The 26,099-nt window shown below is 49.6% G+C and overlaps 7 protein-coding genes across 7 annotated transcripts; 1 reads left to right on the top strand and 6 right to left on the bottom strand.

Annotated features, from left to right (window-relative positions):
- Positions 1-4,305: 4,305 nt before the first annotated feature.
- EV420DRAFT_1623477 (uncharacterized protein) lies at positions 4,306-5,060 on the bottom strand (the record flags this gene model as incomplete). Its single annotated transcript, XM_060475942.1, has 4 exons — positions 4,306-4,359; positions 4,395-4,563; positions 4,672-4,975; positions 5,009-5,060. 4 exons carry the CDS (start codon positions 5,058-5,060, stop codon positions 4,306-4,308), a joined length of 579 nt encoding a protein of 192 aa, XP_060322400.1.
- Positions 5,061-7,474: 2,414 nt separating this feature from the next.
- EV420DRAFT_1652380 (uncharacterized protein) lies at positions 7,475-8,477 on the bottom strand (the record flags this gene model as incomplete). The annotated part of the gene is made up of 4 exons (XM_060478638.1): positions 7,475-7,755; positions 7,813-7,944; positions 7,999-8,199; positions 8,252-8,477. 4 exons carry the CDS (start codon positions 8,475-8,477, stop codon positions 7,475-7,477), a joined length of 840 nt encoding a protein of 279 aa, XP_060322399.1.
- Positions 8,478-20,470: 11,993 nt separating this feature from the next.
- On the bottom strand, positions 20,471-20,986 carry EV420DRAFT_1281054 (uncharacterized protein; the record flags this gene model as incomplete). Its single annotated transcript, XM_060468237.1, has 2 exons — positions 20,471-20,737; positions 20,810-20,986. 2 exons carry the CDS (start codon positions 20,984-20,986, stop codon positions 20,471-20,473), a joined length of 444 nt encoding a protein of 147 aa, XP_060322398.1.
- An 851-nt stretch (positions 20,987-21,837) lies between these two features.
- On the top strand, positions 21,838-22,190 carry EV420DRAFT_1652373 (uncharacterized protein; the record flags this gene model as incomplete). The annotated part of the gene is made up of 3 exons (XM_060478637.1): positions 21,838-21,928; positions 21,977-22,103; positions 22,154-22,190. The coding sequence occupies 3 exons, from the start codon at positions 21,838-21,840 to the stop codon at positions 22,188-22,190; spliced, it is 255 nt and encodes an 84-aa protein (XP_060322397.1).
- Positions 22,191-22,715: 525 nt separating this feature from the next.
- Positions 22,716-23,548, bottom strand: EV420DRAFT_1652372 (uncharacterized protein; the record flags this gene model as incomplete). The annotated part of the gene is made up of 2 exons (XM_060478636.1): positions 22,716-22,955; positions 23,012-23,548. 2 exons carry the CDS (start codon positions 23,546-23,548, stop codon positions 22,716-22,718), a joined length of 777 nt encoding a protein of 258 aa, XP_060322396.1.
- Positions 23,549-24,234: 686 nt separating this feature from the next.
- Positions 24,235-24,420, bottom strand: EV420DRAFT_1281031 (uncharacterized protein; the record flags this gene model as incomplete). The annotated part of the gene is made up of 1 exon (XM_060468235.1): positions 24,235-24,420. A coding segment is annotated over one exon (186 nt), but the record flags the coding sequence as incomplete, so codon positions are not given.
- Positions 24,421-24,578: 158 nt separating this feature from the next.
- Positions 24,579-25,298, bottom strand: EV420DRAFT_1770234 (uncharacterized protein; the record flags this gene model as incomplete). Its single annotated transcript, XM_060481062.1, has 5 exons — positions 25,258-25,298; positions 25,135-25,205; positions 24,923-25,086; positions 24,838-24,866; positions 24,579-24,766 (listed from the first exon to the last, which is right to left on the bottom strand). Exons 1-5 carry the CDS (start codon positions 25,286-25,288, stop codon positions 24,579-24,581), a joined length of 483 nt encoding a protein of 160 aa, XP_060322394.1. The 5' UTR covers positions 25,289-25,298.
- Positions 25,299-26,099: the final 801 nt, after the last annotated feature.

Genomic DNA, 26,099 nt, shown 5'->3' with positions numbered 1-26,099 from the left:
GTAACCTCCACGGTAAGTCCGTACTTAACCTCATTCCTAACGCCGGCAGTACTCTCAGAAACCCGAGGCAGACGCACACATATTGGCTCCTCGAGAGGGTCAGCATCGTTTGCGGATGAGTCCACTACTAAATGTAGGTGGTCCCCTCGAATCCCGGCCTCAGCTGCTTTTCCACCACTAACGGGAGGAACAACCTGGCCTACATATGGACAGGAAGGCCCACCCGTCGGAGTCGTCGGCCGATTCTCCCTGCCGGGGCGACGACCACCACGTCTGGCGTCCATCTTGTCCTGACCTGAGGTGCTCGCTGGGTGCTCCAGAACTTTCCTCATTCGGTCAGGCGGGGGTGTCAGAGGTGGACCAGCCCCTAGGGGTTCATTGTCCATCGCTGACTGCGTAGGACGGCGGAAATCCCCTCCTACGCCATTGGCGGTTTGCGATTCTTCGTTCTCAGTCTCCTCCACAGGTAACGCGGCGAAAAAGTTGGTATATTGTTCATAGGGAGTACCTACATACATAGTATAAGTCCGACTAATAATACAGGAGCGCACACCACTGGAAACTGAGTCCTTAGCCGACGCCGTCGAATCGCTTATTTCGACACCGGCTCGTCTTTTGACGACTTCTCCTCCTTTACCTCCTCGACCTTGGTATCTTTTCCTAACTCTTCCTTCTCGGCCTCAGCGAGTAGTTGACGAAGTCGGGCGACGTTGGGTTTTTTGCAAGGTGGGAGTTTGACGGGGAGCCACTTCGATTTGTCATCAGGGCATTTATGTTTGGGGTTCCATCCGGTGTTCCCACACTTGAAGCACCGCTTGTCGGACCGTAGCTTGTCGATTTCCATCGGCTGCCCGGCTCCTCCATACGTGGTTCCTGTGGTGTCCTTCTTATCGCCGCTGGAACCTGTCCCCTTTGACTGATTTTGGTTGCCTCGACCTGAACCGCCTTGGTTCGGGGAGGTCTTACTGGCGAGGCCCTGGGCCACGTTGTATCGATAGTTGGCGTCGATCCTTAGGACTCGCGCCTTCCATTGTGCATAGGTTGTGGGGCGCTCATTGTCCCCATGCATAACCGTTTTGCGCACTGTCGGCCTAATCGCCACTTCCACCGCTTCAAACATCTGCTTCTCGTCGCCAAACTCCCCACACTTGTGAGCCAATCGTTCGAATTTGGCTCAGAACTCGACTGCGGTCTTGAACTCCGACTGTCGCACCTTCTTCCATTCCGCCTTCCATATTGCGAGCTCCGCGACTTCCCTGAACTCCACTGTGAGGTCATGAGAGAACTCATCCCACGTGGGGAACCTCCAATGCCCCCGATCGTCCCGGTAGCGATAATACTGATCGCCCCACCATTCCTTGGCCTTTTCCTGCAGGTAACCTTGCGCGAACGTAATGCGATAAGGGTTCTGTCCCTGGTTGTTCATGGTGAAGTGGAGGGGAAAGACCTGAAAGTACATCTCGCAGTGGTGTAGGAATCGAGTGATATCTGTGGATTCCCCCGTAAAGTACTCGGGCTGCGTGATTAACTTGGGCTTGACGTCGTTCCAGGGATTGCTGTCCTTCCCCGTCGCCAGTGTCCATGGCGGTATGGGGTCCGGCGGGGAAGGCGCCCTGGGCAGCACTGGAGGGTTTGGCGGTCGGGGCAGCGACCGTAATCGATAATTTTCCCCAGGCGGAGGGTAGTCGCCCGGGTACGTGGGTCGGCGTGGTGGTTGCGATGGCGGCTGTGGCGGGACAGTGGATTGTTTGCCTTTGTCCGAGGGCCCCGCACCCGGGTCGTCCATGTCATCATCGTCGGGCCCTGCACCTGCCCAAAACTCTTCGGTTTCGAGCGGATTAGGCATCGGCTGAGGCCGACGATAGGGTTCGCACCCGGGTTGCGGCACCTCGGGGTTTACTGTGTTCCATACCAGGGACGCCCGGTGCCAGGTTTCCACTTCGAGGATATTTTTCATGAGGTAGACGTCCCCCATGCTCTTCGCGCTTCGATAGTCTTCTCCTGCTTCTGTGAACATCCACTGTGGGTCCTTCTCCATGTCTTCCATAATGATTTCATACAGCCCGTGCCAGGGGAGCAGGTCGAAGATGGCGGGCCGGGGCACAGGTCCTCTAAGAAGGACCTGCCTCACCGCTGCCATCACCGTTGGTTCGAGGGCCTCGTTTGGAGGTCGACTCGGCATCCTCGGCCTCCTTCCTCTCTCGGGCGATGCGGTCGAGCTCCTTGTTCCTTCTCCACCTGCCGATGTCTGAGTCCTCGTCAGTGATCTCGGCCTGGTAGGAATTCCAGGCTCTTCTTCTTGCCTCGAGGTCGGTACCTGCTCTTCAGGCCGCCCCTGCGTATCGGACAGCGGCAGCGCAGATTCGATTTTCGACTTCGGCGTCGGTGGCGTCGGGCTCGAGGGGTAGATCCCACCAGCCTCCAGGTCCCTGGAGAGCATCCTCTTCGGCACGCCGAATGCGTGCGTCATGCGCTCTTCCTCGCTCCATTCGGGCCTCGACTTCTGGGGCGAGCCGGGCATCTCGAGGGAGTCGGAGGGACTCGACGTACGTGTGATAGAGGAGGGGCCATGGACGCTGAGAGGCCGGTACGGGGTCGGCGAAGGCTCTCAACTTGACGGATGGTTCCCAGTTGGAGACTCCGGCGAGTCACTCAGAAACGGTAATTGTTCCAAGTTCCTCGGCGTCGAAGTCTGGGAACTCGCCCCAAAGCTCCCCACTCATCGGCTCGTGCGAGGAGACGGTGGGAGTGACCGCTGGGGTCTCGGAGCCCTCAGAGCCCTGGTTGAACTCTCCTCGGGGCGTGACTCTGGCCATAACAGCCTCTTCCCCGTCATCTGCATGGACCCAACTGGTGGCGGGGTGCCAAGCGACTGGTCTTCCCCTATTGGTCAGCCAGGACCTTGGAAGAGGCTGTGCGACAGCTGCACTGGTGGTAGCCGCGGAGGCTCCGAGGCTAAGCTCTCCGGAATTGCTGTCGTAGTCGTCCTCCTGGGCAACCCGGTATCTCCTGCTCTCACTTCTCCAAATGGCATCTGTCCACCTATTTCCTGACCGGCCACTGTCTCCGGTATAGGTCACATTTTCCTCCTCATCCGGGTAGAGGTCGTCGAGTCTGGTCCTCTCCCAGTCGGAGAGGTCATCCCCTTCGTACTCGGTGTCAGGGCTTTCTTCGCCCTCGTCCAGAGGCCTGGTGCCTTGTCCTCTGCTTCTGTCGGTACTTGGCTCGCCTTGGACTGGAGACTGGTCGAAGAGACCTGGTAAGGGCGAGTCTCCTCAGTCGAGGAGTACGCTCCTGGTATCGGTGATGTCGACTGAGTCGACTGCTGCGCTGGAAGCGCTTCTGTAGGAGTTGGTGCTCGACTCTGAGTATCGCGAGCTGGGTCGCGATGATGTGTAGAGGGATCCTCCAGGTTCCCCGGAGGTGTTGGATTCGACATCTCCTATCGTTTGTTGGGATGCCGCGGGGATATCGATTATCGGCGGGGGGTACGCCAGAGTGCTGGGAACGTAATGAAATGGGAGTTGAGCGTGGACTTGTCTCCGTTGTCGAAAACAGCGGTGCAGTTGGTACAAAGTAATGGACAAGAAAAAGAGTATGAAAGTCGCGAAGACGGCGAGAATGGATTCGGACCAGGGCATCCGTAAGTGGATCTACTCTCGGTGTAAGTCGACGATTGACCATGCAAGTTGATAGACAGCGAGTATGGTCAGGACGATGAGGATCGCAATAATCAAACTGAGGTCGGTCTCGTAGTTGGAGCCATTCATCAGCAGGATTTTGCAATTTTCGGAGGTACTCGTCAATATCAACAATAGGATTGTTAATATGGAGGCGAGCTGGATGGCGAGGATGAAGGGTTTCGTGTTTTTAATGATGGCATAGAAATCCGACCCAGAGCAACAGGAGGAGTCCTGCAAACACTGGAGACGGGATGTATACGCAAGCAAGGAAAACTCGGAGGATGGTCACTATGACCAGTCCGAGTGGGTCGTTAAGAAGAAATCACAGCACGGAGAGTGCGACGATGATTGAAAGGATAATGGAAAATATGTTGGGCAACAGTGAGTTGTTGGGCAACGAAGGACGAGCTTCGGCTAAATGTTAGCCACTAACTCTATCGACTTAGATCATACTAGGATCGCTACTCACACTTCGGTAGATGATACTCTAGCAAGTCAAAGGTGATGAAAGTCGATGGGACAGATAGTCACGAAGAACGGAGTTCGATGTTAGGTAGATTAAACCTTAGCCGAAGCTGGGGTTTAGGCCAGCTGAGGCTCTACTTAAATACAAATGGGTACGCTAATAATAGTACTGTGGGAATGTGTCCGTTGTGATCGCATATGAGTAATCAGGCTGAGTAAAACGAAGAAAAATGAATAAACCGTAACAAAAGTAGGATACATGAGCGGAAAAAGAGCAGGATTATTAAATTCGTTGACAGGCAAAGGGTCATGACAGACTTCGATGTACCCACCGCCATTGGATTTAACGTGAGACAACGCGGCAGCCTTCAATCTGTTAGAAGAAACATTGTTGTAAACATTGGTAATTACAATGCTATCCCAAGGTATATTCTCGGGTGTTAATACAGGGTCATTATGTTGCAGTCAGGTGGAATGTTTGGGCGGTTCGTAACGATCAGTAAGTGTCTCTGAAGATGTAGACAATGGAATGTGCTGAACGGTGAATGGCAAGGTGGGATTCAAATCCAAATAATCTAGTATGGGTTCGTTCAACTGAATGTCGTGGTAATGTGGATTGTTGGCTTTCAACCATATCAAGGCTCTTCGTACATGCCCCCCGTTGACTGTGAGAGGTTTTGCATGATTCTTCAACCAGTCCTGGGTAGGGACATGAGAACCTACAAAAAGAATACAGATCAGAGAAGTAATCTCTTCAATAGATGGTGGTAACATTCTCGTTATCTCAGAAGGACGCTGTGGATACACAATAACATTTCCTTTCAGACCTCATTGCGTAGTGGGCAGGTTAACAGTCCCACTCTCCTCTTTAAGCTGCAATATCATACACTTAGCACGGCACAGGGCGATCATACTCTCTTCAATGACAGTCAACTTTTCTAACTCGGGAGGTACAGGACCCAAGTAAGTACCATTAGCTAAAGATAACCGAGGTACCTTTCGGCTATTGGCTTCATGCGAGCAGGATTTACATAACAACAGAGTCGGATTAGCACTGACATCATTCAAAACGCCAGACGGATCTACTTGCATACCCACAAGCGGGCCAGTCGCATACGGTAAGGGAACATTGGTTCCAGGCCAGACAAGAACATCCCCATTGTTGCTAGGTAACAACCTGAGGCATTCGACATTCATGTCAGCCACTTTCCTCTCACGACGATCTTTAATCCAATACCGACCAGAACATAAAGCACAAGTAAACTTCTTAAGGGCTTCTGAACCAGTCTCTTCCATGAAATTTTGCACGAGTTGATCTTTAAAGGATTGGGATGGAACAGAAGGCCAAGTGCTACGGAGATAGTCCAGCCTGGACTGAAAATAAGAGAGATTCTCCTCTCTCGCATCAATATGGCGTTGTGTCCGCATATTGATATAGTCCTCCAGCTTTTTCGCTTGAGAATACTCTCCAAGTTGTGCTGAATACACTTACGATGCTGCTTCACTCCAGGAGATTTGGAGGATGAAGTCTTTCCAGTATCTGTAGGCAAAGAAAAACCATGCATTCTCATGAAACATCGGCACGCCTTCAAAGATAACGTATTTACAGCATTTTTCATACCACTTAACATGACGTCTCTCCTCTCTTCCTCCACAGACCGCAGATGGCCATTAAGCAAATGATCCACTCCAGACGACCCATCGGAGACGTTAAATAGAACATCAGATGACACGTGTTCACCTCGACAACATGAGGATCTCAAATGCTCATATAATGTCATTCGGAGACTCTGCAAACTGCGACAATTTGTTACATTGAGTCTGTGACATTGTGTGATCACCAGTAAGCTTTCATGAGGCATAACAGGCAGGCAGCAATCAACGATATTATTAGATACAGCCAGGTCATACAAACCTTGAAGAGATGCCAGATAGTCCTGATGGGAAGGACAGGAAGGCAACTTAGCATCCAAGCCTAAAGAAGAGGTCAATATTCGGAGCTTAGGAATGGTAAGATGTGCAGTACGTTCTGAGTATGAAATAACATAATCGAGCATCGCATGGCTTAATGATTCAGCGGAAGAAAAACCAGCTGCTATATTTATACAAGTCGAGACGTCCATAGCACCACCCTGAGCGTGAACAGTCTCAATACCACGGCGACTAAAACACTGACCAAGCAACATATGTGCAAGCAAAGCTCGCTGAAAATCTTCAACACTACAATCATCAGACATAGTTAGTCCATGCAAACGAGCACTATATACAAGACAATCAATATCGGAAGTAAAAACGAGAGTGTGCATGCCAGTGAGGGTTCTCCCGAAAAGCATACCATGTAAAACAGACAAGGCGAAGGACATACCCTGCTCTGAAGATGAGGATTGAGCAACAAAGGAAATGTAATGATCTTCACCGGTAGGACCAGAGCCTTCCTCCATGGAAGAAAAAGGTACGGCATTGTTGCAGGGGTTCGATAACAAATACTCGGTTTCTGTATCAGAATGAATGCCCTTGCCCAAAGCAAAGGGACTTCCATAGTTATATGTGCCCGAGGCAAAATGCCCACTGTCTATGTGACAATGAGCGCCCTTGCCCAAAGCAAAGGGACTTGAACGAACATCAGCGCCCGAGACGGAGACGTCCTGATTATGTACATTAAGTGCAGTCATAACGGGTGAATGCATTGAAGGGGTCATGTAGGAAGCAGACGTGCATTTGCCCTTCTTACATTTGCCCTTTTTACATTGACATACAGACGACACCTCAGTCGGATAGTCCTGATCTGATGAAAGGTAAGCTGAGAAGCAAAGGACACACGAATTACATACCAAGTTGCTCGAAAAAGTCAGCACGACAATACATAAGGTCGACTGTGCCTGTAGCATCGTGTGTTACTTCCTGTACTAAAATACAAAGCATGTCAGAATACGAGCAGAAATAAGGCGTACGAAAACACATACCGTTTTCAGATAGTAATTGTGCACTTGCTTCACGATGGTAAGCCAGAGCATCTTGACCAAAATAAACGTCAAAGCCAGCCATATCAGCAGGTATAAAGCAGGCAATGAAAGCAATCGAGTGCTGATCACCAACACATTGAACGAGCAAATTATGATCAATATCAACATGCCTGCCATGCTGCCCTAACCAAGCATGAGAGACGAAGGAATAATCATCATCACTGAAGAAAGCATGTACAAGTATACCTTCCAAAGAGATAGAGGTAAAAGGGGACGTCATGGAGAAGATGCAGGAAGCACCTTGAAGGATTCCAAACATATAAAGGCCGATCACATTGTGCACTTGACTACAACAAACAGGATCTAAGACAACCACCGGACGTTGCACCCCCTGACGCGATCTGAAAAAGCAAATTCCTGTAAACAATCCAAGCATCCCACTGGTATCTGTGCAACGGGCAAACGAAGAGCATCAGCACACAATCCTCCGAAAACATGATCCGAAAGTGCCTCCTTGATATCCTCCATGGTCAAATTAATAGTACTCAATGCCATTCCATGAGCAGTCATCATAGTCAACAACTCGTCCCATCGTAATGTCTCAAATGCCCCATCGAACAAGGCTGCCATATATGTGATATCACCTTTATAAGGCAGATAGCGAATGAGTGACAGTCAGTTGGACAAGGCTTGCAATGTACGTTCTTGCTTGTTGTAAATCGTTGATAGTGTAAGAAAATGCCAAAAGGGTTTGAGAGCAAGAGGAGGCATAATACAAAGAACTCTGGTATACTGCAAGGCTGCCAGAAAGAAGACAGGCGGTCGAACCCTGCCTTTGTGACAAGCATAGACATAGGATCAGCAGAATGGACCATTGTTGGACATACACATGCCCGCCAAAAAATGCTCGACGAGTAAGTCTAGGAACAGGTGCTCCGACTTACAAGATGTCTTCTGTAGGAGGCCGTGTCCTGCTAATTCGTATAGAATTGTCGTATAAGGGAGGTGGTAAAAGAAATGCGGTGACTGTGGCTGGAAGAATAATCGATACACCGTATGGAGACATTCAAATTCACTGGGAACAGTACCTAAAAACCCACAGATAGAGCGAACAAGTGAGAACCAAAGACACATACTCACCAGCATCTGTATCCAAAAGGGACAATAACCAGTCCAGACCTAAACGAATGTCCACCGGAATACTGTCGTCCTTTGCCAATGCAACACGAGTACGAAATGCGCCCCGTGATGTTACAAACAATATCGTAGATGGGCCCGAACGTGATGTCGACACCGAGCATGTGTGTTCGAGAGAAATGGAAAACGTGAGTGTAACTCCGTCCACAGTGCAAGTAGCGGGAATCATGGCAGTACGAATATGTGAATAGAACAGACATCTTCCAGACGAGAAAATAAAAAGTTTCACCACACAAGAATACAAGAGTTCACGTGCAAAATCAGACTATTAATACAAACAGAAAGAAAGGTACACATGACTATAAAATACTCCACTGCAAACAGATGACTCAGGAGGCAGTGGAACTCAATTAGATTCACAGAATCTACCGCAAAAAGTAGTGCCATTAGCGTTTTCCAGAGACCCACTACCAAGGTAGCAGGAATGTAAATCACGTGACAAGAAGGGTATAAGCACTCTGACTGGGGACATGGTCCTGGACTCTAACTCGAACTTCACCACAAAGGAGTGGTCTCACACGTGGAACTACCACTTTGGACATTCTAATTTTACCAGGCTCCAAACTTAACTCCGAGTTCTCGAATCTCCACAGTCAACATGGCCTCAAGCTCAAGGTCGAACCATTTACTTCACTTTGACAGGCATTTCTTCACAGCATCGATTGTCCTCTGTGTTCAGATATGAAAAATAAATTCAATCAGAATAATGTTCCGCAGATCATGCATGTGGGTTGGCTCTCCTCCTCAAGTTCACTAAATAAACTTGTACTGACCAAATGAGATGCAGAGTTCATCATATCATCATATAGGAATTGTTACACTACGGAGGATTTTACACACATGCTCTCAGGAACCCCGAGGATGACCTTAATCCCATACACTTCATCAAAGTGGCGTCGAGAAGCTCTCACAAAACTTATTTAACTACTTATTTAAGCGCCCATGACGTGTGATTATAAACATGCCACGTGGGTCCATCCCTCCCATACCTCAGACATATGCATCTTGTCTGTAGGAGAGAAGGGTTTAAGGCAGTGCATTGCGAGCCTTCAGAGCCTCTGCATAGTCTTTGTGAAGATACTGGCCCCACAGTGGTGTTCATTGGCTGTGTGAATGAATGATGGTGCCTACTATTTCACAGATTTCCTGATGCAATGCAATGAGAACAAAGAAATGATTGAATTGTAGAACTAATGACTTTCTTAGCAGAACAAAGAATCGAAACCTGTGTGAGGGCTATGAGTGAACGTGGCCGCAGCATGTGCAAAGAAGCATTCTAGGTGCATCTGTTCCAATGGATGACACAGGATTAGAGAATTGATGTTCCAAGCTGTAGAGAGCATGCGCAAGAGATGATGGCTTCCCTTCATCATTGGTATTGAATGCGTGCTGTGTACAGCCGCGTTCATGAATTCCCGCAAAAGCTGTGAGCAAAAGAATGAAGTTTAGACAGTAAAATCCTCACTTCGGGGATAGCTTTGTGGCGTCGTTGAATGAATGGAATTGATTGATGTTATCTATTCAATGGACGTAGGCTTGTTCCAGCTCTTCAACAGCACGATTTACAGCTACTCGGTGCAGCGAGGACCACAGAAACCATCCTATGGAAGGATATGAGTCAAGAGTGTTTGGTAATGCCCAGTATGATTGTTAGCCACTAACTCTATCGACTTAGATCGTACTAAGGTCGCTACTCGCACTTCGGTAGATGACGCTTTAGCAAGTCAAAGGCGATGAAAGTTGATGGGACAAATAGTCACGAAGGACGGAGTTCGAGATTAGGTAGATTAAACCTTAGCCGAAGCTGGGGTTTAGACCAGCGAAGGCTCTACTTAAATACAAGTGAGTACGCTAATAATAGTACTGTGGGAAATGATCTGCAGGGATCGCATATGAGTAATCATGCTGAGTAAAACGAAAAAGAAATGAATAAATCATAACATTACCCCCTCCCTAAGACTCATTCGTCCCGAATGATTCACTTCCCTCTCCCGTGTCACTGTCGGAGGAATGGATGGACTCTGAATAGAATGATGCGCTATCGCTATCATTATCGTTGTCGTCGTCTGTGTCAGAGTTCCAGTTTTCATGTACCCGCTCGAGGTTTTGGATATTGAGTTCCCCTTCATTCGCATCTTCCCCGTCGTCTGTAAGCTGTTTGGAGTGAAGGTTGCTGATGCTGTTTTCCTTCTGACTTTGGGGTTGATAGGGACGAGAGTCTCCCCCCTTTGCCTTGGATAGTATTTCGAGCCATTCATCGAGTTTGTGGCTCACTTCCGGTGATCTGGGGATATCTACGTTATCGATAATTTCCGAAGAGGGGTAAGAGTCTTGTTGGGTATCTGAATGCTTTGGGTTCGAGCATTGCGAGGAGTACACAGTTTCGACATCGGTGATGCATGGCGTGTCTGGGTCATGGTAGTGGATCGGGAGGTTCCTGGGTATTTTGTCGTCTCTACCGACTGTCTTTCCCTTTTTATCGACCGTCCACAACATCTTTCGAGTACGCATCTCGTAATCGTTCACGAGTTCCTCAGCGTTCACCATATTCGAACGCTTGACCCACGAGTTCTCTTCTATTGGATATCCTTTCCATTTCACCAAGTACTCGGTGATGGTGCGACGGGTTCGCCCGCGGCCAACGATACGGTCTCTTTCTTCTACAATCTCTTCAACCTCATATTCCTCCTCATCGTCAATCAACTCTGGAGGTGGTCGCTCGGGATGTGGTTGGTTTGAGAATTCGGGGGTGTGATAGGGAGTCAATAAGGACTCATTGAATCGATTGTGGATGCGCCACCTTGCAGGGAGTTGCAACTCATAGGCTGAGGCCCCCTTCTTTGCAACGATGACGAACGGTCCTACTCGTCTATCCCCTAACTTCTTTGTTGGGCGAGGGAGGTTCAGGTTAGTGGAATCCAGCCATACCCTATCGCCGACTTGGTAATCCAACGCTTTTCCTTTATGCTTGTCGTAAGCCTTCTTCATTGACGCAGCCGCTCGTTCCAGTGATTCCCTCGCTTTTTCTTGCACCTCCTGGATTCCTTGAACCAGTTTGGACGCAGCGGGTACGGTATTTTGGCGTTGGGCAGTTTTAATGACTTGCCCATCATGCCCGAAGACCACTTTGTATGGAGAGAAGCCTGTAGCGGAATGTTTGCAGTTATTGTGGGTGAAGGCGGCAAGCGGTAACCATTCGCTCCAATTGTCTTGGCGATAGCTGATGAACATCTTGAGATACTTTTCAATTTCCTGATTAACCCACTCCGTCTGCCCGTCCGTTTGAGGATGATAAGTGGTTGAGGGATTTCCTGTTACCTGAATGAGGGCGTAGAATTCCTTCATGAACTTCGATACGAAGGCAGATCCCCGGTCCGAGATGATTTTCTCAGGCATTACGCCGTAGGGCACGTAGATGTAGTCTCGGAGGATCTTGGCAAATCCTAAGGATGACAGTTCCTCGGTGCAGGCAATGGGTATAATGGTTTTTGAGAATCTGTCGACCAGGACGAGAATGGAATCGTTTCCCCTCGAGTCCAGGAGCTTGGTAATCATGTCGACCGAAATGTGTGTCCATGGTCGGTCGGGGATCTCATTGGGGTGAAGGGGTGCTTTCTTGGGACGTCGATCCGCCTTAGTTCGTTGGCAAACTTCACACCCTTTCACATAGGTTTCTACCTCCGAATGCATTCGAGGCCACCAGTAGTCTCGTAAGATGAGCTCTTTTGTCTTTTCTATCCCCGGGTGACCCGCCGTTACATGATCGTGGCTTAGGGCGATGATTTCGCCTCGGAGTCGCTTATCCCGGGGTACATAGACGCGTCCATCATACCACAGTAGACTCTGGTCTCAGGAGATCCCCTTTTCGTGGTTAAGGGAATCCGAGATGCCCCAGTCCCACTTGCGGGGGTCATGAGTGGCTAATCTAACCTTTTCATGCAGCTCCTCCATGGTGGGCATGATGAGGGCTCGGAAATGGGCCGGCTTCAAGATGATCACGTCTTTATTGTCATCCTTCCCCTGATCGTGATCTGCTCGTCGGGATAGTAAGTCAGCCTTACAATTTTGAGCTCCAGGCTTATGGTGTAGGGTGAACTGGTATTCGGCTAGTTCCATCACCCACCGGGCTTGTCGTCGATTAAGTTTTTGGGGCTTTCGAAAGTACTGGAGGTTGGAGTGGTCCGTCCAGATCTCGAAATCTGCTCGGGCGCCCATGAGGTATTGCCGCCACTCCTCCAGCGCAACCATGATGGCAAGGAGCTCCTTGTCATAGATTTCATAATTGCATTCGGTGACCGATAATGCCTTGGAGAGAAAGGCCACCAGTCGCCACTTCTCTTCCTGCCATTGAGATAATACCGCACCGATTGCCCCCTCACTGGAATCGGCCTCCACCCGGAACCTCCCTTCATCCAGCGGAATGGCCAGTACCACGTCTTCACGGAACAACTCCTTGACCTTCTCGAAGGCTTTTTGCTGAGCTTCCCCCCACTTCCACTCCACCTTCCCTGTGAGGGTCGTGAGGGGCTTGACGTGCTTGCTATAGTCACGGATAAACCACCGGTAAAAGTTGCAAAAGCCTAAAAATGATTGTAGCTCCTGCTTCTTTGTTGGGACAGGCCAGTCCAACAGGCCCACGATCTTGACGGGGTCCATGTGAATCTTTCCCTCGCTGATGAGCACACCCAGGTACTCCGTTTCTTCTACTTCAAACTCGCACTTCTCCGCTTTAAGGAATAGTTTGTGCTCGCGTAGGATTTGGAGTACCGCTCGTACGATACGTTTGTGGTCCTTTTTGTCCTTTGACGCAATGAGTATGTCGTCGAGGTAGACGGACACCTCCCCCGCGGTGATGAGATCCTTAAAGATGTCGTTCATCATCCACTGGAAAGTGGCGGGCGAATTGGTGAGTCCAAAGAACATCACGAGGGGTTCGTAAAGGCCACGATTGGTTCGAAAAGCGGCTTTCCACTCGTCCCCTTGTTTTATCCGGACATTATTGTATCCCCACCGTACGTCTAGCTTGGTGAAGTACTTGGCCTCCTTCAGTCGGTCCATGGGTTCACCAATGAGAGGTAATGGGTATCGATTTTTAATCGTCATCTCGTTAAGCTTACGATAGTCCTGGACTGGGCGTAGCTTTCCGTCCTTCTTTTTAACGAAGAAAAAGGGAGATGCCATCGGGGATTTGGAGGCCTGGATGCGTCCAGTGGCTAGATTCTCGTCTAAAAACTTGTCGAGCTCCTCCTGCTCGGTGGGGTTCAATGGGTAGACTTTGCAGTCTAGGTTGGCATTAGCATTGGGAATTAGCTCAATAGCATGGTCCCATGGTTTGCACGGGGGTAGTTCGTCAAAGTTCTCTTTGGCGAAAACATCCTCAAAGTCCCGATACTCAGCCGGAACTATCTCTTCAAAGGACTTGGTCTCTTTGCGGGCGTTGGCTTGGGTGGCGAGCTCATTGGCCTTGGTGCCCATGGCTCGTACGTGAAATGCTTCTTCAAAGTCAATCACCAGAATGGTGTCTCCCTCTTCGTATTCGTCCCATCTAGAGGATGGGTCCATATCGGGTAGGGAGAAAGGAATCTTTCGGCAGGTGCAGCAGGCCAAGGTGACCGCTCTGGTGTCCCAGTCGATTAGTGGATTGTGCCTCTGGAGCCAGTCGTGTCCGAGAAATAGGGGAGTGGACCCGAGGTCCACTACGGCTAGTTCGATCTGTTCCACGTGGTCCCCAATACGAAGCCGCACTTCGGCATATTCGGTGATGTCACCGCCCTTGTTTCAAGTGCCGTCGGCATTATAAACCGGAACAGGCCGGGCCGCTTTCTTGAGGTTGAGGGCGTGACTCTGGGCCCAGGCGCGGTCTATGGAACTGCCGGTGGCTCCACTGTCTACTAGCGCCTTTACGGAGTGCATTTCTCAGGTATCTAAAGTCTCCAATTGCATGGTGATAGATACATTGCGCCCCTTTCTTCCTCGTATGTACATCGGCGGTTTCGTGAGATCTTCCAGCCACTCCCATCTGCTCCTAGCCTCAGCGGCCGTCTCAGGCTGCTCTTTGAGTGCCTCCCATAATTCAATCGTTACCTCCCCTGTGCGTCGGGGGTGTACCCACCGATTGAGGGTGGCAAAGGCGGCCGATTCATTGGTGGCGAGTCGTAGCGCCCTTCGAGTCCAATGTGGGCTGAAGGGTTCGTAGTACGTGTCCAGAACGGGCTTCCGAGCCTCGTCCTTTGGCGTGGATTCAGGGGTCACTGGAGACTTCCCTTTCGGTTCGACGGTCGGTATGTTGGATCGTAGATACGCTTCCTCGTCTTCGACTTCCTCTACAGAAACTCAGGGAGTCGTACTTGTGCGTGGCAGTTGGTCACCGGGCCGGTCGGTAAGGCCCCTCGGCGGCATTTGGTCACCTTCCGACGAGCTAGTGGAGGAGGGCTCGCTGCCCTGTGTTCGACCCTGGCCAAGGGCGCTTGTGCGCGGTGTTGTAACCTCCACTAAAATCCGGTACTTATCCTCATTCCTAACGCCGGCGGTACTCTCAGAAACCCTAGGTAGACGCACACGTATTGGCTCGTCAAGGGGGTCGACATCGTTTGCAGATGAGTCCGCTACTAAATGTAGGTGGTTCCCTTGAGTCCTGGCCTCAGCTGCTTTTCCGCCACTGACGGGAGGAACAACCCACCCTACATCTGGGCGAGAAGGCCCACCCATCGGAGTCATCAGCCAATTCTCCCTGCCAGGGTGACGACCACCACGTCTGGCGTCCATCTTGTCCTGACCTGAGGTGCTCGCTGGGTGCTCCAGAACTTTCCTCATTCGGTCAGGCGGGGGTGTCAGAGGTGGACCAGCCCCTAGGGGTTCATTGTCCATCGCTGACTGCGTAGGACGGCGGAAATCCCCTCCTACGCCATTGGCGGTTTGCGATTCTTCGTTCTCAGTCTCCTCCACAGGTAACGCGGCGAAAAAGTTGGTATATTGTTCATAGGGAGTACCTACATACGTAGTATAAGTCCGACTAGAAGTACATGAATGTGCACCCTTAGAAACTAAGTCCTTTGCCGACACCGTCGAATCGCTTATTTCGATGCTGGCTCATCTTTTGACGACTTGTCCTCCTTCACCTCTTCAACCTTTGTGTCCTTCCCTAAGTCTTCCTTCTCGGCTTCAGCAAGCAGTTGGCGTAGGCGCACAACGTTGGGCTTTTTGCGAGGTGGGAGTTTGACAGGTAGCCACTTCGACTTGTCATCGGGGCATTTATGCTTTGGGCTCCACCCTGTGTTCCCACACTTGAAGCAGTGTTTGTCGGACCGCAGCTTATCGATCTCCATCGGCTGCCCGGCACCGCCATATGTCGTTCCTGTGGCATCCTTCTTATCACCACTAGGCCCGCTTCCTTTGGACTGGTTTTGGTTGCCTCGACCCAAACCACCTTGGCTCGGGGAGGTCTTACTGGCGAGGCCCTGAGCCACGTCATATCGGTAATTGGCGTCGATCCTTAGGACTCGCACCTTCCATTGCGCGTAGGTTGTGGGGCGCTCATTGTCCCCATGCATAACCGTTTTGTGCACTGTTGGCCTGATCGCCGCTTCTACTGCCTCGAACATCTGTTTCTCGTCGCCAAATTCTCTGCACTTGTGAGCCAGCCGCTCGAATTTGGCGAAGAACTCGACTGCCGTCTTGAACTCCGATTGCCGGACCTTTCTCCACTCTGCCTTCCAGATTGCGATCTCCGCTACTTTCCGGAATTCTACGGTGAGGTCATGGGAGAATTCGTCCCATGTGGGGAATCTCCAATGCCCCCGCTCGTCCCGGTAGCGGTAGTACTGGTCGCCCCACCAGTCCTTGGCTTTCTCCCGTAGATACCCCTGTGCAAAGGTTATGCGGTAGGGGTTTTGGCCCTGGTCGTTCATCGTGAAATGCAGGGGGAAAACCTGGAAGTACATCTCGCAGTGATGTAGGAATCGATTGATATCCGTGGATTCCCCGGTGAAGTACTCGGGCTGCGTGATTAGTTTAGGCTTTACGTCATTCCAGGGGTTATTGTCCTTCCCTGATGCTAGCATCCATGGTGGTATTGGGTCCAGGGGTGAGGGCGCCCTGGGCGGTACCGGGGGGTTAGGCGGTTGCGGTAGCGACCGCAGTCGGTAGTTCTCCCCGGGTGGGGGATAATCGCCCAGGTACCCTGTTCGGCACGGGGGTTGGCTTGGCGGCTGGGGCGGGACCGTAGACTGTTTGCCCTTGTCTGAGGGTCCCGCACCCGGGTCGTCCATATCGTCGTCGTCGGGCCCGGCGCCCGCCCAGAACCTCTCGGTTTCTAGTGGGTTGGGCATGGGTTGCAGCCGTCGATAGGGCACGCAACCTTGCTGTTGATCGTTGGGGAACACTTGGTTCCACACCATGGCGGCCTTGTGCCACGTTTCCACCTCCAGAATATTCTTCATCAAATAAACGTCCCCGAGGGACTTCGCGTATCGATAATCTTCTCCTGCTTCCGTAAGAAGCCACTGGGAGTCCTTCTCCATGTCCTCCATCATGATCTCGTAGAGTCCGTGCCATGGTAAAATGTTAAATATTGTTGGACGAGGGGCCAGAGGATCGACCAGAACCGTTCGAACCGCCCTCATCACCTCGGTCTCGATGGAGCTGTTCGGCGGCCGACTCGGCATCCTTGGCCTCCTCCCTCTCTCGGGCGATTCAGCCGATCTCCCGGTTTCGCCTCCACCTTCCGATGTCCGAGTCCTCGTCGCTGATTTCGGCCTGGTAGGCGTTCCAGGCTCTCCTTCTAGCTTCAAGGTCGGTGCCTGCTCTTCGAACGGCACCTGAGTATCGGACGGCGGCGGCGTGGATCCGATTTTCCACTTCGGCGTCGGTGGCGTCGGGCTCGAGGGGGAGGTCCCACCAGCCTCCGGGCCCCTGGAGAGCGTCCTCCTCGGCTCGCCAGATGCGTGCATCATGCGCTCGGCCTCGCTCCATTTGGGCCTCGATGTCTGGGGCGAGCCGGGCATTTCGAGTGAGTCCGAGGGACTCGACGTACGTGTGATAGAGGAGGGGCCAAGGACGCTGGGAGGCCGGGACGGGGGTGGCGAAGGCTCTCGACGGTACTGACGGCTCCCAATTGGAGACTCCGGCGAGTCGCTCGGAAATGGTAATTGTTCCAAGTTCTTCGGCGTTGAAGTCTGGGAATTCGCTCCAAAGCTCCCCACTCGTCGGCTCGTCCGAGGAGACGGTGGAAGCGATCGTTGAGGCCTCAGGCCCCTCAGGGATCGAGTCGGGCTTTCCTCCGGTCATGACTCCGGCCACAGCATCCTCTTGCCTGTCGGCGTAGACCCAGCTGGTGCGGGGGTGCCAGGCAACCGGCTCTCCCCTATTGGTCAGCCAGGACCTTGGAAGAGACTGTGGGTCAGCTGCATGGGTGGTAGCTGCAGAGGCTCCGAGGCCAAGCTCTCCAGAATCACTGTCGTAGTCGTCCTCCTGGGCGACCCGGTATCTCCTACTCTCGCTCTTCCAGACCGCGTCTGTCCAGCGGTTTCCTGACCTCCCACTGAAGTTACTTCCAGTATCGGGTGCATCTTCCTCCTCGTCCAGGTAGAGGTCGTCAAGTCAGGTCCTTTCCCACTCGGTGAGCTCATCCCCTTCAAACTCAGTGTCAGGGCTTTCTTCGCCCTTGTCCAGAGGCCTGGTGTCTTGTCTTCAGCCTCTGTCGGCGCCAGACTCGCCTTGGACTGGAGACTGGTCGAAGAGACCTGGTACGGGCGAGTCTCCTCGGTCGAGGAGTACGCCCCGGGTATCAGTGATGTCGATTGAGTCTGCTGACTCGTTGGTATCGCTTCTGTAGGAGTCGGTGCTCGACTCTGAGTATCGCAAGCTGGGTCGCGACGATGTGTAGAGGGATCCTCCAGGTTCCCCGGAGGCGTTGGATTCGACATCTCTTATCGTCTGCTGAGATGCCGCGGGTATGTGAATTACCGGCGGAGGATATGCCGGGGTGCTGGGGACGTAATGGAACGGGAGTTGTGCGTGGACTCGCCTCTGTTGTCGAAAACAGCGGTGTAGTCGGTACAAAATAATGGACAAGAAAAAGAGTATGAAAGTCGCGAAGACGGCGAGAATGGATTCGGACCAGGGCATCCATGAGTGGATCTATCCTTGGTGTAAGTTGACGATTGACCATGCAAGCTGGTAGACAGCGAGGATGGTGAGGACGATGAGGACTGCGATAATCAAACTGAGGTCGGTCTCGTAATTGGAGCCGTTCATCAGTATGATCTCGCAGTTTTCGGAGGTGCTCGTTAATATCAACAACAAAATTGTTAATATAGAGGTGAGCTGAAGGGCGAGGATGAAAGGTTTCGTGTTTTTAATGATGGCGTAGAAATCTGACCCAGAGCAACAGGAGGAATCCTGCAAACACTGGAGACGGGACGTATACGCAGGCGAGGAAAACTCGGAGGATGGTTACTATGACCAGTCCGAGTGGGTCGTTGAGAAGGAATCGCACTATGGAAAGTGCGATGACGATTAAAAGAACGATGGGGAGAATGTTGGGCAACAGTAAGTCGTTGGGCAACTGAAGACGAGCTTCGGCTAAATGTTAGCCACTAACTCTATCGACTTAGATCGTACTAAGGTCGCTACTCGCACTTCGGTAGACGACACTTTAGCAAGTCAAAGGCGATGAAAGTCGATGGGACAAATAGTCACGAAGGACGGAGTTCGAGATTAGGTAGATTAAACCTTAGCCGAAGCTGGGGTTTAGACCAGCGAAGGCTCTACTTAAATACAAGTGAGTACGCTAATAATAGTACTGTGGGAAATGATCTGCAAGGATCGCATATGAGTAATCATGCTGAGTAAAACGAAAAAGAAATGAATAAATCGTAACAATGATGAATTAAAAAATCAGACATTGTAAGCAACTACTTACGAATGAAATGGTGCTGTACTGCCTGAAGAACAAGCCTACAGCACACCATCTTCATCATCAAATTGGGAGTGCATTCTAAAACTTAGCCATCAGATGGGTAACACTTGGTATTGACAGACATTGGTATAGTGTGATGACAGAGTTCCTCATCAGTTTTCATCTCTATCCAAGTTGCTCTATGTCAGGAGCTATTATCCTCATCATTACATGGCATGGTACCTTTAGACACGCCGGAGGCCAGGATACATGTAACTGCACTACACAGCCCAGTCCATGACCATACCATAGTAGTGGATTGACATCCTTGGCATATATCAGCTAGGAAGGCCTACAGCATACAACATGACCAACGAACCACATAGTAACTTTGGAAAGATGACAAGAATGTCCATAATTGTTGAACACGGTCATCCAAGCTGAGCCACAAGTACGGTTGGAGCATGGGAGGATAAAAATATAATGTACTGCTGTCAGTGAACACTGCAGATAGGACAGCGATTCTGAAGACGTCAATACCCACAATAGCTGTAGTTCATGAAACCATCGATAGTCTTCTAAGTCACCAGTTGGTAAGATGTAGATTCTAGAGGCCTGAATGGATTACTTTGGATTTATAGTGCAGTCATCAAAAAAATTGATCTTCCCAAGGTAAAGAGTTGTTATTGATTCAGCATTAGAGAATACTAAGCTGAACGCGACCTGTGCGAGGCTGTGGGAAGAGTCAGGTAAGGTGATCGCCATGATGATTGAATGATACAGTGTTAGAGAATCGCCATTCTTAGCTGTAGAAGGCAAATGATAACGGTCACCCTTCAGATGATACTGTATGTTAATGATGCTTTTCATCACTAAGGGCGTGCTGTATGACCAACTTCATTAACCCCACCCAAAGCTGTGAGCAAGGTGGTAGGCAGGGCCTACATGAGTTGATTGCAGGAAGCCTCATTTTCTCATAGCTTGGCAGCGCCCTTGAATGGCGTCGCATACAGCTAAGTCAATTCAGAACCATGGGCAGATCCTACGCAGAGATACAAGCCAATGTCCGGTATGATGGAGAAAATCAGAGGCTGCAAGCATTAATGAAATGATGCAATACCGCCTGAAGAAGCCTACAGCAAACCATCTTCATCTTCAAAAACGGAGTAAATTCCCAAACTTGGTCATTAGAAGGGTAATGCATGGTATCGACCGACATTAGGATGAGGGTGACGACGGAGTTCTTTCTGGATCTTCATCGTTACTCAAAACACAGTGAACAAAATGCGAAGCAATTGCCTAACAGAGTTAATCTCCACCTGGCATCGAGGACCAGGAAAAACCCTCTGTAGCACGTAATCCCATCCATGCATCATCTCCACCAGGTCATGCATACGACCATACTCCCAAAAGTCCAGAAAGAAACCTGACAGAGCCCAATCCACTATACCAGTAATCGTTGACCCTTCCACGATGATGTTCTTAGGAACAAGGTCGGCATGCGCAAATCGAATAGTCGCTTCCTTGGGTAACTGGGAGAGGACAGATTTCGTCCAAGCACTGGTACACTGCCCTAGTAAGATGATCCAATGGTAATATGCGACAAACTCTTCAAGTGTGGCAAAAGGCTTCTCTGGAGCGAGTCCATCTGGCCAGAAACTGTTGCGGTAGGGACCACTGGTGACTGATCCCATCGTGTTCATAGGAGATGTGATGGTTTCCATGCATGCAAGGAAGGATTTGACCTGCTCTGCAATGTGATCAAGTTCAGATGGGGTCATGATGTCGACGACATCACGCAAGGCAGCTCCCGGACACCGTTCCATGGCCATATACCAGCATCCCTTGGGTTCATCTTTGGCTGGTGCTATAACTTGAGTATCCTCTGTACTGGTGAGGAGAGGAGGGTGATATAAGACTCAAGGAACAATTGCACCAAGTTTCTCATAGGCAAAACGCTGTGCAATGACTTCTTCAGAGAGCTCGCCTCTGAATTTGTGATGATTCCTGGAGACGGACTAACGATGTGAAAATATTTTGTGTAAGGATGCTTGGGGTCTAGTTTGTTGATAATCTGGTCCTCTGGCATGGATTGGAGATCGTCGTAAGATTTGGGCAGCCACAGATCCTTTGGAATATCTGAACATAAGATGTCAGCAAAGGGTATGTATGTTGCAGTGAGAGATTACTAGCCAAATCTTGCTCAGTTCCTTCACTTTGTCCTTCTGGATAAAGTACAACTTTCAAGTTAGGCATGTCTTCCATAGCAGTAATATGGACAGTGGGGAACCCACAAGAGCAAGCGTTAGCATTCGTAGTATGGGAGGTTCTCATGGGATCGACTGCTGTGCTTGTAATAGCAGAAACAGAAAAGAACAAGCAAACAGTGATAAACCTGAAAAATACCGTCGAGATACTGCACAGCAATAGATACTTCCTTTCGCCACCTGAATCTCATGCCAATAAGGAATCCCTAAAGAATTGAAGAAGAAGCGAGCAAAAAAAGACGATTCCAGGGGAGGCAGGAATCTGCCTGGCATGTGTTTGTTGCTCGCTAACGCTCGCAAAAATACCCAGAAGCTGATTTGTTCTGGCAGCGTGCCGCAGCAACTTGGAAATATACATGCCTGCCATGGACTGGGTGTCATCTTGTGCCACTTACGTTCTTGTGAATGCAAAGATCTTCATCAATGAAGAGCCTGAGCAATACAGTCTTAACTCCAGTGAGTCTGTGGTGGCCTTGCTGTCATTGCCTGACTAAATTTTCCTAGATTTCAAGTCGAAGAAGATCCTCATCAATGTGAATCAACCTATCAAGGCCGAAGGTCCTGACCAAACGGAGGTGATGAAAGCCATGCAGGAGGATCGGAAGTATGCTATCCAGGCTACCATCGTCCGGTATGTCTACTGCACTGCGTCAGAGTTTTGGACCTCAAATTCTTTTCTAGGATCATGAAGGCCCAGAAGTTGATGATGAACCAATAGCTCATCCAGGAGGTCGTTGAGAAGATCTCTCAACAATTCATGCCTCAGGTTCCTCTCGTCTGAAAGGTACGTTCTGCCTGGTACCTCGAGTATCGTCTTGGATTCACCGTCGCTGAATCAGACTATTGACATCCTTCTCGAGAAAGAATATATCAAACGAGACTCGGATTTGCTATGGCATTGCGTCTCCAAGGCTGTAAAAGCACAAGTGACGGATGGATCAATGACTTACTGCCTGTAGATTGGCTATTTTGGATCTTACCATAAGAATACTCACTGGCACCAAAGTCGAAACCTAGCAGATGTCCCTTTTATTGCAACTTGACAGATAGATAGTACAAGAGGGGCCTTCTATATGTACATGGCGTTCACAGCCTGTTGGTGACCATCAGGACTGGAACTGCACACGAAGAAATAATATATGCTACAGAGCTGTATAAGCGGGAATAAAAAATCATTAAAGCATATCAGAAAGAGAAGTACTAGCGCTCAGGATGGTTGTCCATTGGAGGCTAACAATCACAGCTAATGCTGACCGTATAAACCATCCCAAATGTTCTCAGGAGGGAACTCATAACAAGTGGATGGTTCTCCATCATGGTTGGGCTCTCTTCCGTGGCTGTTGGACCCTGCGCCATGATTGGATGATCCTACTTCCACAAAGGACGACGAGGATGCGTACATGGTTGAAGGCTCACCCCAACCATTGTTCCGGTTGTACGTGTCCCCGTCAAGCCAGTGATGAGTAGATAATGTAGTGACAGGCTATAAATTACATGTAAGAGACGGTTTCAATACAGAGAAGATATGAATCAACGAACGTTCAGGCAGCGAGCAACTGGTGCGGCAACAGGAGCGGAAGGAAGATATTGGGTGATCGCAGCAGCTTGGTTCATTACTGCATTGAAACTTTGGCTCGAGGCATTGTGGTAGTAGGGAACAGGGTTATGAATCTGAGAGTCAGAACTCTCGGTGATGGCAGCTGGGACAGAGATGGAAGCTTGTGGCTGGTAAGGAGCCTCCATGCCCTGAGTAGCATGCACTTGCTGGTTTCTCTGCCCTTGAGTCACATGAACATCCTGAAGCATAACATTGTCATCGATGTTCATAGGAAAAGAGGCGAGGTATTGAACACGAGGGATCGCAGGTGCAGCAGTGGGAGCAATGGTGGGAGCATGGTAGACGGAAGCCTGCCTATCTATGCCTATGGTAAGCGGCTCATGAGGTGGATCAGCTGCTGTCCATGAAGGAGCCCTCGACCGCCATCTACTGTTCCCCGAGCTATTACTCCCAGCGGATGAACCACAATGTTGGGTAGGGATGTCGCATTCATACACCTCCCTCTCCAACCTAGCCATTGTTTTGTAGATCAGCTGGCCCTCCTCTGAAAGCTCATGCCAAGCGACACTAGCAAGTTGGCTGACTTCGGATTGGCACCTTGCCAGAAGGCGGACCTTGTTCTGAGTCCTATGAATATAGGATACTCAGTTATTATTCAGGTGCTAAACCCCATGGGAAAATTCTATTCATGGAATCAATCCATCACAGCATTTGCTGACTTGCCTCGTTTCCATGCCCTCTAGACTTTCATGGGAAAATATCTATTCATGGTCGGCTTTCTCCGTCCCAGCATCTTCCCTCTCGCTACATCGCTTTGTCGTTCATCTTGTGTTCCTTTTCTACTCCTCTTTTTCTTCTCTATTCCTCTCATCATGTTTGTTGTGTTATTTTCTTTTCTTTTATACAAAAAAATTGTTCGTGATCATCATTCCGGGTTATCTCAGTCATCGTTGTATTCAGCGTAAGTATCTAGTATTGGTTTCTCTTATCTTTCTTTGATTTATCAAACAGTTCTCTCTGTGCTACTTTACAGTTCCATCATCTTCTTCTTCTCTCTCTCATAATCATCTGATCTGTTTGTCTTTTTGGCCCTCACACCAACATCTTCCTCCTCCTCTTTGAATCCAATCTTCTGCTTTATCCTTATGACCATCTCTGATTGCATGTTCATCATGTTTCTGCATTCTGCAGTTGCTTTCTGTTATTATCCCATGTTGTCCTTATATATTCCGTTACTCACCATCGAGTTGTTGCTATTGACAAGGGTCAATGCCCTCAGTATCATCTTCATCCTTGCTGTACCCTTGTTTGTCCTCAAGAACACCATCAAGCATTGTGCTTCCACTATGTCTCCTACTCGGAATATCTGCAACTTCGCTGACACGTATCTGCTTTGCGAGCCATCGTCAGTCGCATATCCGGTCTGCACAGGACAAGAGAAAAATACAAAGACAACACAAATTCAAAGAATGCTTGCCTCTTTTTCCCTCTTTCATCCATCACTCCTCTGTAATATTGTACCTCATTGTCTTCAGTGTGAATCCATTTTCACTGCACTATCTTGGCAAGTATACCTGCAGGATCAATGTTGTTTGAAAAAGGTATGCCTTCCTCATTGTTCATGGAGTTGCACAGTTTAAAGTATCGGTTAGACAACTCTATAACATCCAATCCTTTCATTGACATTGGCTTCCAGTGTTCGAGCTCTCCATCTCTGAACTCTCGTTCGCCCATGACTTGCATACTTCTGATTGCATCCATTGCATCGTCAAAGCTTTTGCTGCTCAGTCCTACCAACTGCACTGACTCAAGAACCTGACCTTCTCCTTCTGTGCCCTAATCTGGTGTGCCATCAGCATTATTTGACCTTGCATGTCATGGTTCAATCTCACCTCATCTCCTTTGCCACCAGTGGCAGGTCCATCACGTATATGGCCCCTGTGATAGTGAATACCATTTCTTCCATCGTTCCTTCATCTTCGGACTGCTTGATGATCCTCCATACCCCTGCCTCATCGTCTCTCTTGATGGATGCCGACTTAACGAATTCATTGTCCTAGCATACCTGGTTAGTACAGCTCTCATAGCAGTTGATGACGCTTACCTTCAGTACTCTCGATAGGTGCATCCTGTCTTTTTCAACTCTCTCTTGTGTCAGCAATTCTATTATGTTTTCTAGCATGATCTATGGTGAGTGACGTCAATTTGTTGACTAATAATCGCTCACTCACGTCGTCTTTGTTGTAGAATCTGTCCATTTTGTACTATATGCTGCAGAGGAATTGAGAGTTATTCAGAATGTGTTCAGAGTTGGTGGGGTTTGGCGTAAGGAGGGTGAGAGTGTGATGGATGGGTATGTAGCGTTCCTGTTCCCGTTTCATCTCTGTATGACTGATATTATTGTCCTGTAAGTGTTGGGATTCTCTCCCCTCTCTATCCCCCTGGCTGCTACCCTCCCTATCGTTGGTGCTTTCCATCGTGGTCCTGCCGGATGTTTCCTTTGCAGTGATGATCTCGCCTCAGGCTCTCATGCTTGGTTGGATCTTCAGACGTGATCATCTTCTCCCTCACCCCATCCATTGCAACTTGCTGAAAATGAAACACCCTGTCGCTGTCTGACTGCCTTGTTCATGACTGTATGACATGCACGGTGTACCTCATGAACAATCCCATTCGTGAATGCTACTGTATTTGCCCCGTATACTTATTTTTTTTTCATTTTTTTAATGTCCCATGTCTGTATGCATTGATCATTTTTGTTTCGGGTACATGATATTTATGTGTGACACGTCTTCCTCTTCAAATCTGGACCTGACGCATCCTCTTTAGCAAAAGAAAATCCTCTTCTTGCTTCTTTTTCTCCGTTACTGGTTATCCTCTTCCTCTTTTCTTCATCGCTCGACCTTGTGGGTGTCAATCATTGCTTATCTGACCATGTGCATGTTCCTTCTACACCTCTGTATCGTGCGGGCATTGGGCTGTTCTGTGGATGTGCGTTGTGTTGATTTTCCTCTTCTGCCTTGTGCAATGTCTGCCTTTCTACCACAGGCTTCTTCTTGGTTCTTATCA

The sequence above is a fragment of the Desarmillaria tabescens genome (genome assembly GCF_030435595.1).
Source record: "Desarmillaria tabescens strain CCBAS 213 chromosome Unknown EV420scaffold_121, whole genome shotgun sequence".
NCBI classification, from domain to species: Eukaryota; Fungi; Basidiomycota; class Agaricomycetes; order Agaricales; family Physalacriaceae; genus Desarmillaria; species Desarmillaria tabescens.
Note: the sequence above shows the minus strand (reverse complement) of the source record. Positions and strands in the feature narration are given on the sequence as shown.